The following is a 12,343-nucleotide window of genomic DNA, read 5'->3' as shown; positions in this document are numbered from 1 at the left end:
CCTCGGGACGAAAGGTTCCGACGTAACCGATGATCGGAATTATTTTGTTGAAGGATTGGTTAAAGAAAAAATCGTAACGTGCCTCCGTGGTCTTCACGGTGTGGATGAAAGTTAAATTCAAAATTAGAGCCATTTAAACAGAAGAAGTCACAGTTCGGGCGCCGAAGAAATGGCATCACGGAGCTATGGCGCCTGTGTCCTCTGCCAGAAGGCGACTGTCGTGAAGATGATGTGCAGGGTGAGTGTAGTTTGTGAGTGTCATTGAACGCAGCATCTTTACCATGGAGGTCAGACAGTTAAAAACAGGACTGAGATAAACAAACGGAGTATAGTTTAGCTCTGTTCACAGCGCAGTTTATGTAGGAGTAAACTTACTGTTCTTATTCATTAATTTATCACATGTCTTCATCTGTGAATAGCAGTCTGTTCCTGTTTGAATACGTTGCTTTTTGTCAACGCAATGTAACATTTCTCACCTAGATTTTGACTGGTAAATATAGTGGTCCCCGAAACAATCTGCTAATTATTGTTTTCTTAAGATATTATTTGCTACAATTAGACTATAATACCGATTATAAGATAAGACACTTTATTGTCATTGTAGGCATACAACGAAATTATGTTTGGTAACTCTCAGAGACCAGCAGCAATAGAAAACAAGATAAAAATAATGAGGTAGAGTCCTCTATCTATATATAATAAATTAAGGCACTATATAAAAAGGTATTGCACAACAAATTAGATAGTTAAAAACAATACAGAGACATGTGAGCTCTATCTGTATATAGCCTAATTATGCATGGCAGGTAAACCGTAACGGTGCAGTATAACAGGTATTGCACGATGAATGAGGTACTTGTTATTATAACATTGATACAATGTAGTATGAAGATTTTATATTACAGATGTAATATGTATTGTATGTAATAAAGTGTCCAGTCCTCAGTCCTCAACAGCTATGGGTGGGTGGGGGTGATGGAGACTACAGCTCTGGGGAAGAAACTGTTCCTCAGTTTGTTAGATCGGGCTTTGATGGATCTGTATCTCTTCCCCGATGGCAAGGAGACAAACAGACTGTGAACTGAGTGCGTTGGGTCCTTACTGATGTTGCTAACCTTCTTGTGTAGATGCAGCTGGCATACCACACCGTGGCACAGTGGCAGAGGATAATCTTTATGGTGCTTCTGTAAAAACTCAATAGATATATACATTGCATATATCATATACTTATACTGTATATATACATATTTATAAATGTGTTTTCTGCAAAAAGCTTTACAGACAGAGCATTTCTGAATCACAGTCTGACTCAATTATTTGTGGAAAAAGATTTCAACTTATGTGCGAGTGCTGAATCCAGTCCTTCAGTCACTCAACAACAAACTATCTAACAAAACAAGCTTCTGAAACACTACGGCATGATTTTTGTTATGAGTTTTCTGGTGTTTGTTGTTGTGTTGTTAATTTTACTATGCTCTTCAGACAGTATGTGCTTGTAGGGGTGGATAATACAGATAAAACAATTTAATACAGTATATGTATTAGATATGGCAATAGGAATATACATTGTGACCTTGTGGATTTCCTGTAAATTCAATTTAAAAACTGTGTATAGATAAAATACATCTATGCGGTTCAGTGTGAGTTAATCAATGAAGAAATCATAAATAAAATATGCTTAGATTCACTACAGAATAAAATTGAATACCAAAATCTTGGTTCTAAAACTATCTAATGGTATTTCTTGTCTGTCTATTATTTTGCTTTAATCTAAGACCAGAAGGAGGTTGGTTACTGTTAACTCACTAGCGTTTAAAGTGTTGGTAAAGAAACATTTGTGCTTATTTTTTATCCTCAGGGAATGAGTGCAGCTGCACACCCACAGTCCCAGGTAGATTTCCTAAAGGGAGAAGTACACAGGAAGCACCCAGGTGTGACCAACCTGAAAACTCTGCGCCTTCCTGAGGAACTGCAGACGGCTGCACGGTCGATTATTCACAGTAGGTTAAGTTATGAATGTGGCTATCAGTTGGTACGCCAAATGTTTCTGTAGCTTCACTGGTCCTGAAATGAGTCAAAATGCCATGCGACTCTTCGATCTCTCCACCTGTAGGAGCTCAGGTGACCCGGCTGACTGACCGCACTCATAGCCTCACAAACTTCCTGTGGAGCAGAAAACGAGCAGTCGACGATTTCACTCTGAGGCAGAAAGCTGTGAGCCTGGAGAAACAACTTTGGGAGAAAGCGATGGAGAAGAGAGGAGGTGGGTGACACACGAATCATAAAATAATAATGGATGTATAATAACTGCATACAGATTATATGATGCAGCAGCCAGAGAAAAGTAAATGTGCTTTATATTGCAGATATAGATGAACAAGCGCTGGAAGACCGCATCAGGAAGAAAGTGTTTTCAGAGCTCCGAAGAACCACATATCACTGGACTCCCATGAAGTAACACTTGCTTTTATCTGTTCTTTTATATAAGGATACTATCCATGAATTTACTGGAGTTTTAAAAGTATAAGTGTGTACACAAACAATCTCAATTAATGTGACTACTTTCTAATGGAGACAGAGCATTCTTTACCCACCTTAAGACAAGATACAAGTCTGATTTGTGCCAGTGCTGACCATTATTTAACATTTTAAACCTGTTATAAGGTAAGTACATTGGCAGCTCATTTTCACTTTTCATGCTGACACTAGCTGTATGTAAAGTTCAGACACTTATTATGTTAGTATATCAGACTCTGAACAAAGGCAGAGGTGGAGCGACAGGTTGTTTTTTTTTAACCCTCTCTTCACTCGTGATTTTGTCCTGCTTGGTTTTGAGATGTAGATGCGTTTATATACAGCTCACTCTCTGTGTTTCAGGTATGATGAAGAGTTAGGTGTGGTGTACATGGCGGCTCGGCTGGCTGGGGGCTACGCAGCAGTGAGGAGAGCTATAAATGAGGTAATGAAGATGATGGAGATCATAAGCTAACTCACCAGGGCTATCATTAAAGAGTCAGTTTACCCAGATCACAAAAAAACACGTTTGTATACTTATAGTGGTAAAGCATGAAAACATTACCAACAAAATGTCCTTATTACTGAGGATTATGACCCCTGGATGTGTTAGGGGGTCTGTCCTAAATGACTGTTTTATCATTTCAGATAAAGAAGAGGGATCCCTCTTTTGCCCCACAGTCTCTCCTCGATTTTGGTTCAGGGCTGGGAACTGTTGCCTGGTTAGTGTAAAACACTGGTGCAACATAAAGAGAGTTTTCATGTAAATTACAAGACTACTGTAAGAACTGAGTCTCTCTCCTTCTCCCACAGGGCGTCACACTCGTGCTGGGGCGACACTTTGAAGGAGATGGTCTGTGTGGACAGCTCCGGGCCGATGAACATTCTGGCAGAGCGACTTCTCAAAGGTGCACGCACAAACACTTCCATCAGTTTTGATTTGTAACATTTTTGTTTGGGCTTTTGTCAAATACTTGATCAGAAAATCTAAGCGTTGTTTGTTTTGTTTTTTTGTTGAGCAGGTGATGACGAAAGAGCTGAACCTCACATCAAACAAGTCTATTTCAGACAGTTCCTCCCGGTCTCTCCAAAGGTAACCCCCCCCCCTGAATTTTTTTATTTCAGCAAAAACACATTCTGTATTCAGTGTTAGAAAGTTAAATTTTCTTCAAAAAATATATTCTAGCCTTCAATTTTGAGTTCCAAACAAAGATTCAAACTCAGAGTTTTGCTGTATATGCAACAAAAAAGAGACATTTCTTGCATTAATGTCAGATGTGAAAAGATTCATTTTTTCCCCAATGATCACATCATCATGCATGAATAGTTTAACTGCAACCAGTATTACCCAGATGTATTTAAGTAATATATATGATAATCGCAGTTGGATTGGCCATAAAAACTGTATATCGAAAGCCACGTCTCAGGAAAATGTGTTTTTGTTTCTGTCTGTTGCTAATAATGCAGTAGCAATCTTTGTTAACAAAAACCTTCACTCCAACAGTTTGTTTTTTATGCTTCCAAAAGCATTAAAAAAATATCTTTTCAATAAATAGAAGAAGAACCGGGTAGGTAGTATGAGCAGGGTTGGCCTCCGTGACTAAACTGCGACACAAAAGAAAAGAAATACAAAACTTCATAAAGAGAAAAGTCCAGGACTACAAGTGCTACTCACACTGTTGAGAAACATCTTTAGGATTCCCTCTTTCACATTTAGTTTTGTGCTTGGTACTTTTTTGAATTGATGCAGCAGCTTCACATACATCTCAAGGATGAGGAGCCCTGACCGTCCTGTGCTTCTCCTTTCAGGTGCAGTTCGATTTGGTGGTCGCCGCCTTCACCCTGTCAGAGCTTCCAAATGGGAAGGAGCGAGAAGAGGCAGTGCTCACTCTGTGGAGAAAGACAAGCTCGTACCTGGTTGGTTGAAATAACGACAAAACTTCACCTATAGCTGATTTACTTTTGTTGTCCTTGCACCTTTAGTGAATATATACTAGATTTGACACATTTTGGGTATAAATTGCAACTTGTCTTTAAAACTATTCTGCTACCTATAAGTCCTATCTTATTTAATGACATTTGATTATGTTTTTTACATTTTTTTGGTATAGGTGCTGGTGGAAAATGGGACCAAAGAGGGCCATCAGATGCTTATGGAGGCCAGAGACACTTTACTGAATGTATTCAAATATAGTAATAATAATATAGCACTTTTGTTTTGTTAATTATTTGTTAATGGAAGCAGATTGATGACTTACAGTTCTCTATCTCCAGAAACAAGAGAAGACAGTCCATGACACCAGACCAGCGTCGGTGTTTGCTCCGGTACGTTTTAAATCCCAGCTGGTTTAAAATATCGTGCCACACTTTCAACCAGCAGTGTCACAGTCCTCTTGCATCTTCTCTCTATTGTTTTGTTTTTCCAGTGTCCTCATGAACTGATGTGTCCTAAACTGGCCGTTGAGCCCACCACACCCTGCAACTTCCAGCAGCTGTACCAACCTCTGCCTCTGCCCGGGGTAAGATTAAACTCTGGATTGCGTTCTTCAAACACCAGTTAGTTAAGCATGAAAGTTCATTCTTGACCTCAGAAATAGTAGTTTGACCAAAAAAAAAAAACCTCAAGGTTCATTTACAAGCTTTTTACCTAACTTTCAACTGATATAAGCTTCTGAAAAAGCTCATAAGTGGAGCTTGAATTAATATTTTTGAGTCAAATCAGTCAGTTTGTTGCTTTGTTAAACTTGATTTAGGATTATAACATGACCTCCTTCCTCATGCTTTTGAACTTTTTGTAAAATTGTCTAATAATCACTAACAATAAGTACTGCATGAGGTGAAAAGGACAGGTGATGGGAAGTTTAATCTCAACAGTGTGACAGACAGAAGGTAGCAAAAATTTTAACTAATTCTATGAAAATGTTATTGATTTCTACTTAAAAACAGGCAGTCAAAGCAAAGATAGATTCCACTTATTTATTTATTTTTCTCAGCACAATGACCGGCAGACGGAGAAGTTCAGCTACTTGATTCTGACTCGGACAGAACCAGCGGAGACAGAAACAGAAGGCGTGGACTGGGCCAGGCTGATCGCACCGGTGCAGCGCAGAACAAGACACGTCCACTGCCGAATGTGCTGCCCTGATGGAAAACTACAACACCTGGTGGTAACAGCACGAAAACACAGCAGGTAAAGGTCCTGCATCCCACATACTGTCAAACGCGTCTGCAGCATCATCAGTTTACTAATCTTTGGGATCTTCTTTTTGTTTAAGGGAGGGTAGTCTGAAATTTCTGGGAGAGCAGGGCAGGATGTTTTAACACCCTTTTTTCTCATCCCAGATTTTTTTATTTTATTTCATTCTTCACTTGTAATATTTATTGTTTAAAAAAAGTCAGAAAAGTGAGTTTGGCTACATGCCGAGGAAAGCTATCCTGTCTCTGTATCAGGGCTTTATTTTCACTCATTCAGAGACGAATAACAGTCTGTTTAGCAGCTGCAGGGAGCGGCTGGATTTCTGTGTGTGTTTTTTTGCACCATTTTCTTATGTCTGCCAAATCAAGGGGAGGGTCTAAAATATATAAATAATACAAGGGAGGGTCTTGCTTTTTAATAATTAGATTCATTCCCCCTCCCAACCCATTTTTTCATAAAGTCCCTAAACTAAAAACAACTTACCTGCCAATAATTCCTCCAACAATGACGAGCGTGCATTTTTCATAGAGAAATACCACACGGCCTGTTTTAGTACCATGTTTACCTTTTCTTTTAAACTTTATAATTCATCATGAAATGCAAATATCATTCAAACGACAGGAAAGCATTTGAAGCTATGCCTGAGAAAAGGCATCAAATGCTGACTGTAAGTGAGCATTTCAAAACTTCGTAAACTTGATGGCAGATTTTACCAGCAAATGGCAGGTGTTTCATACCCTGTCTATGATACACATATGCAGTATTTATTATTAGAGGTATTATCAGATTAATGTACAAAAATTCTTATTTTGATTTAATTCAGAAATTCTATCTGATCAGAGTAAACAAGAGTACAAATCAACCAGACATTCAATGCCAGCTTTTGGTATTTGGCACTTCAATACATGGTGCCACAGACACATTTCTGATTCTGTACCAAAATATTGATGAAAGTATTGATGCCCAGCCCTTTGGGTCATGACAGTGGTATGCTGCTTTTATTGGACACTGAATTAAGCTCATTGGTTATCCGCCGTTTACATTCTCTGATCATGGCTTCCCAGTGTCATTAGACTGAAAACTGTTTTTTAAATTTCCTTTAATCAGAGATGTGTACCGCTGTGCTCGGAGCAGCGACTGGGGAGATCAACTGCCCATCATTCAGAAAGAGTGATTCAGAATGATGATTCAGCGAGGAAGACGCGCATTCTTTAGACTTTTATAACAATGGAAACGCACTAAAACCAAGATAAGACTGCTGTCCAAGGACTCAGATTTTAGTTTCTTTGTGTTTCCTTACTGGAATTGTTAAAATACTGACTCATTTGACAACCTCTGATTACTTCAATAAAAAGTCATAACCAAGTCTTACTGTACTTTACCCACCTTTATTGTGCACCACCTTCATCAAAATATAGTCAATTTCTTGTAACAAGCATGCTGCAATTCCTCCTGTATGTTTCTGTTAAAATTCAGAGACTATCTGGATAAATTACATGCCTTTACTGAAAGAATCCCAAAATCCAAAAGAACCACTGATCGTAAAAGGATGATTACACTGTAGTGGGTCTGCTGATCAAAGAGGAATGAAGGAAAGCAGATTTTGTATGCATCTTTTAGAAAATACCGCACCCTTTTGTCAGCAAGAATAAATGCTTAAGGGAAACAAAATGAAGAAGAGCACTAAGACCTATAAAGCCCTGTTCAGACCTTTTCTCTAGTGCCCAGCTGAGCTGCAACATTTAGTCAAGTAGTGGATTGACAGAAAATTTATAGGCAACTATTTGGATAAATGTTTAAGTCACTTTTCAAGCAAAATTACCATATATTTAATGGTTCCAGGTTCTCAAATGTGAGAATTCTCTGCTTTTCCTTGTCTTACATTACAGTAAATTGATTCTCTTTAGATTTTCGATGTTGGTCAGACAAAACAAGACATTTGATGTCATCACCTTGGGCTCTAGGAAACTGTGATGAACATTTTTTTTTTTTAACTGTTCTCTGGTGTTTTATAGATTAAATCAAGAAAATAATCAGATTAAATCGATAATGAAAATAACCTTTAGTTGCAGCCCTACTGCCCCAGATTATCCAGACTGCTATTCAAACTTGGCACGTGAGTCCTTTATGTGAAAGAAAAGGGCAGATTCTGCTGAACAGGACAAAATACAGATCTGTGATGTTACATACAGCAAGAGAAGTGGACTATCGCGATATGGACTTCGAAATTGTATCCCATTCGATTTGCATAAGCAGTTTTATCATGCTATGTAGTTCTTCAATGTCTCCCTGACCAACTCTAAATGTTGAGCAATCCAGTTTGAACAATCAGATCCCAGTGCATCTTAATATATGCAAGGATGCCATCACCCATTTGTGATCCTGAGTTCTTGTTAAAGTTGAGCCGTCATATTTGTTTATATTCTTGTAATCCAGTAAATATGAACACAGAATTACAGAAAATCTTAATTCAGCTCACATTCATCTGTTAACGCCCAACAATCTCTTTCAGGGCTGAGGTCAAGTCCGGGTACTTGTACTGAAATCCGGCCTCTTGAGTTCTCTTTGGTATGACTTTCTGGCCCTGCGTGAGGACCATGGCCCTCTCAGAGCCCATTAGGGTGTTAATGACGAAGCCAGGCACAGGAAAAATGGTGGGCCTCCTCAGGACCCGGCCCAGTTCTTTAGTGAACTCGTAGTTGGTGTTCAGTGCAGGTGCGACGCCGTTGAACACTTGTGGTGAAGGGGAGGGAGTGTCAGCAGGGGGCTCCAGGGCGTGGGCGATGATTCCTGCCAGGTCCGAGACGTGGATCCAGGGAAACGGCTGTCTTCCTGACCCCAGAGTGCCCCCGAGGCCGAGCCAGAAGGGCAGCAGCATTTGCTTCATGGCACCACCATCGCGGCCCAATACTACCCCTGGTGGAGGGAGGGAGGAATGGATGTTAACCACCACAAAATGCTTAGGATCACAATGTAAAGTAGACTCAAATAACAAACAATGCATCAACTATTGTCCTTTTGTGCAAAACATGAAAAAACCCAAGAGCTCTATGTGCAACTTACTGATGCTGCAATAGATGGTTGCTGAGCATTAAACTGCCAGGAATTTCTACAGTAACTTAAAGTGAAATAAGCACTTTTGTACGTACCAGGCCTGATGACGACTTGTTTGGTGGTTTTTGCCACATTCTCAGGAAGAAGTGCAGAGGCCTCCCACTCTTTTACAAGTTTGGATAAGAGGTCAAATGGTGTCCATTCACTGTCTTCTGTATACTGAGCTGTCAGACAGGGTTTGTAACAAGCTGTGGGACAAAAAGCAAAGTAAGAAATATACAACAGATGTCACTATATCTATATTATTTGTCTGGTCTGACTTGCTACTAGCAGCAAATCAGGATGTCAAGTTTTATTATTAGGAAGAGACTTACCTATACCTGATACCAGGACCCAGGAGTGAGGAGGACTGGGGGAAGCAGCAATGGCTTGAGCCAGAGTTTTTGTAGTGTCGATACGACTGGAGAACAAATCCTTTTTATAGCTTTCATTCCACCTGAAACCACAAATAAAAACAGATCCAGCTACATTAAAAACAGCTGGCAAAGCATCCACAGCAATACTCATTCTATACAGAAATTGCAGAATTAAGTGCCCATTATATAATAATTTTTAGTTGATCAATTGAAACTTAAATTCAATTAATTCAAAGCTACAACTGAGCAGGCCAAATAAACTACATGGCCAAAAGTATGGACACCTGAACATCACAGCCACATGTGATTGTTAAACATCTCATTCCAAAACTATAGACATTAATCTGCTGCTATGACAGCCACCACTCTCCTGGGAAGTCTTTACACCAGATTTTGAATCCTGACTGCAGTGATTTGCTTCCATTCAGCCACAAGAGCATAAAAAGTCAGCCGCTGATGTTGGGTGATAGGGTCTGGCTCGCAGTAAGAGTTCCAATGCATCCCAAAGGTGTTGGATGGGGTTGAGGTCAGTGCTCTCTGCAGGCCAGTCAAGTTCTTCCACACTAAATTCAGAAAACCTTTTCTTTACGGACCTGGTTTTGTGCAGGGGGGCACTGTCATGCTGAAACAGGGAAGGACCTTCCCCAAACTGCGGCAAGAAAAACTAGCCATGAAAATCCTCAGACCCAGGCCACAGTTGTGAACAAGAATGTCCACAGTCTTTTGACTATTTAGTGCATTAGCTACTGGACGAAAGAGTGTGGCTGTATGAAGTTGTCACCCAGGTTCTATTTGTTTATTGCTCACCATCTTAGTGGGTTCATCAGATTCTCTCCAGCCAAGTTGACAGCGCCCTCACATGGTGGGAGGCCACTAGACTCCAACTCACCCTGCAGAAGCACAGAGGGAATTAAAAAAAGCACAAGAGTATATAAATTACTCTGGATTTGGAGACAAGTACAGTGATCTGCAATGCAGCAAGAAGGGGAAAGTCATGCGATTCGATAGACATTAGAACGTAAAAGTCGCTGTGATGAATCAGGAGTTCCACAAGATGAGAAATGAGCTTGGTCCCTACTGTTTGACTACAAGTCTGAATTAACCTGAGATCATACCCAAGTTATCTTTCCTGGACCAGGCTGGCGAGATATCACTGTGACCTCATGACCTTTGTCTCTGAGCAGGCGAGTCAACTCACGGCCCACAAAGCCAGATCCCCCTCCTACAAGGAAGACAATATAGAGAAATGCCAATACAAACAGAAGAACCAAAGATGCACACAGAATCAGTTACAAGTTGCAATAAATGAGAGAAAAGACAGTTTAGGTTATATTTATCCTAATTTTACTAATATATAATATGGATACTTGCATACACAATGTATTGGATGCAGTCACTTGTCAGCATAGACTTTATGGTTGTCACACTAAAAGCCCAAGCTAGTAAGACCGGTGCGCATGCGTACTATACATGCTTACAAAACAGGACTTTTGGCATCACTTTAGCAAACTTAGCTTTGGATAACATTATTAAATAAAAAACACAACGACAGTTTTCTAAGTTTAATCACACAGCTGGCACGCTGTTCACTGTAATATTCTGGACGAACAAAATACACACGTAACTTACTGGTACATACACTTGATTGATGCCATTAGCTAACAGCTAGCTGGTAGCGTTATGTCACATTGACCTTTCCGAGCGACTTTTGAAAAAGATATAATTCTTAAATAACGTACATACCTATTAAAACTCTCATGGTCATTAAATTGCCGTCCAATGTTGGATTAAACAGCTGAACGTCGCTGCAGGTTTCACCGTTTCTTTATAACTGTACCACTCTGAGAGTGGAGTCAGTGTTTCAGCCTTTTTGGTCCCATAACACTTCCGTAGCCAAGCATACACGTCATTTTGTAGTTTAAAACAGCACCGGGGGGAGGGGTTTAAAAGAACAGGTGGATTCACTCTCGGGTTTATTTAAACACAGCTGATTATCTATACATTTATTTATTAATATTTAATGACTAAAGCAAAGTGTGTTAATGTGGTGAATCAGCTAAATAAGCTAATTTCTAAAGTTTCACTTAAACAGTTCATACCAATAAGTGAGGACAAGGCAATGGATACCATCTGGTGAGATTATTGATCATTTTTAATTAGCTCGGATCCTTCCTGTAGCTCCAGGAGTGCTGGAACCATTAACTGGTTTGCTAAACCATACAGAGCAAATAAGTGATAAATCTAGTATGACTACAAAATGTAACGTTTTATATTTTTTATCGACAATAAATACACATTTTGTAATAAAGAGTTGTGCATTTATTGTGAGTGATTGAGTGTCCCGTACTAACCAAATTTTGGACAGATATGCAAGAATTTATGTTCAATAAAACTATGTATTTGGGTTTTAATTAGGGGGGAAGATATACATTGCGGCTAAATTTGAATGTGACAATAAACCTTTGTGTTTTAGTGTAAATCTAATAATTTTAATGGGTAATCTTCTCATAGGCTACGCATTGATAGATGTTTTTTCACATATGTTTATTGGTTTCAAGGCAGGAAAAAAACAAAACAGCAACAAGATGAAGGAGTTAACATCAAATTTAGCTGCCAATATAATCAAAGACAAAACAAAACACTACAAACAAGACACACAATAAACATAAAAGAGCAAAAATGAACAAACAAAAAAAGGGGAATATAGGGTACAACAACATTATCTCATCTATGGTCTCATAATATTACTGTATTATGAGGAGTTGGGTGGTAAGTCCTCTGAGCAATCATATAATTATTTTTTAACTTTATGTATTATATGATAAATATTATAGTTGAATATCCGTTTTATAATATATTTTATTACTCATTTATTAGTTTAGAATAATATTAACAATGCACCTTTAGCTGCTGGTCGGATGATGTCTGTATGTTTGTTGATGCATTTCAGTTAAAAAAATATTCAATTTCAATAATAAAATCACTATACATACATTAAAGAGACGACGCTGTTTATAATTATTTTTTTAAACCATGTGCTTTATAATATTAATAATAATAATAACAACTTTATTTATGTAGCACCTTTCAAAAACAAAGTTACAAAGTGCTTTACAATAAATACAAATAATAAAGCAAATAAGGTCCACAACTTAAGACATAA

At 38.8% G+C, this 12,343-nt stretch overlaps 2 protein-coding genes across 2 annotated transcripts; one reads left to right on the top strand and one right to left on the bottom strand.

Annotated features, from left to right (window-relative positions):
• The first annotated feature begins 23 nt into the window (after window positions 1-23).
• On the top strand, window positions 24-7,075 carry mettl17 (methyltransferase like 17). The gene is made up of 14 exons (XM_044220761.1): window positions 24-238; window positions 1,859-2,000; window positions 2,114-2,263; window positions 2,367-2,454; window positions 2,878-2,959; window positions 3,163-3,236; window positions 3,328-3,422; window positions 3,537-3,607; window positions 4,324-4,431; window positions 4,626-4,694; window positions 4,789-4,839; window positions 4,941-5,033; window positions 5,508-5,704; window positions 6,818-7,075. Exons 1-14 carry the CDS (start codon window positions 170-172, stop codon window positions 6,882-6,884), a joined length of 1,356 nt encoding a protein of 451 aa, XP_044076696.1. The 5' UTR covers window positions 24-169; the 3' UTR covers window positions 6,885-7,075.
• A 7-nt stretch (window positions 7,076-7,082) lies between these two features.
• Window positions 7,083-11,086, bottom strand: sdr39u1 (short chain dehydrogenase/reductase family 39U, member 1). Its single transcript, XM_044220776.1, has 6 exons — window positions 10,924-11,086; window positions 10,296-10,402; window positions 9,988-10,070; window positions 9,139-9,260; window positions 8,860-9,012; window positions 7,083-8,626 (listed from the first exon to the last, which is right to left on the bottom strand). The coding sequence occupies exons 1-6, from the start codon at window positions 10,943-10,945 to the stop codon at window positions 8,199-8,201; spliced, it is 915 nt and encodes a 304-aa protein (XP_044076711.1). The 5' UTR covers window positions 10,946-11,086; the 3' UTR covers window positions 7,083-8,198.
• Between the last annotated feature and the right edge of the window lie 1,257 nt (window positions 11,087-12,343).

This window comes from Siniperca chuatsi, linkage group LG13, assembly GCF_020085105.1.
Source record: "Siniperca chuatsi isolate FFG_IHB_CAS linkage group LG13, ASM2008510v1, whole genome shotgun sequence".
Lineage (NCBI taxonomy): Eukaryota > Metazoa > Chordata > Actinopteri > Centrarchiformes > Sinipercidae > Siniperca > Siniperca chuatsi.
The sequence above is the reverse complement of the archived record's forward strand: the minus strand, read 5'-3'. Positions and strand labels throughout refer to the sequence as shown.

Coding starts and splice junctions, on each gene's coding strand:
- sdr39u1 (XM_044220776.1), bottom strand. CDS start 10,945: ATGACCATGAGAGTTTTAATAG. Junction 10,403..10,923: donor GACCATGAGAGTTTTAATAG/GTATGTACGTTA, acceptor TCTTCCTTGTAG/GAGGGGGATCTGGCTTTGTG. Junction 9,013..9,138: donor GGTCCTGGTATCAGGTATAG/GTAAGTCTCTTC, acceptor TTTGTCCCACAG/CTTGTTACAAACCCTGTCTG.
- mettl17 (XM_044220761.1), top strand. CDS start 170: ATGGCATCACGGAGCTATGGCGCCTGTGTCCTCTGCCAGAAGGCGACT. Junction 2,960..3,162: donor TGAGGAGAGCTATAAATGAG/GTAATGAAGATG, acceptor TTATCATTTCAG/ATAAAGAAGAGGGATCCCTC. Junction 5,705..6,817: donor ACAGCACGAAAACACAGCAG/GTAAAGGTCCTG, acceptor TCCTTTAATCAG/AGATGTGTACCGCTGTGCTC.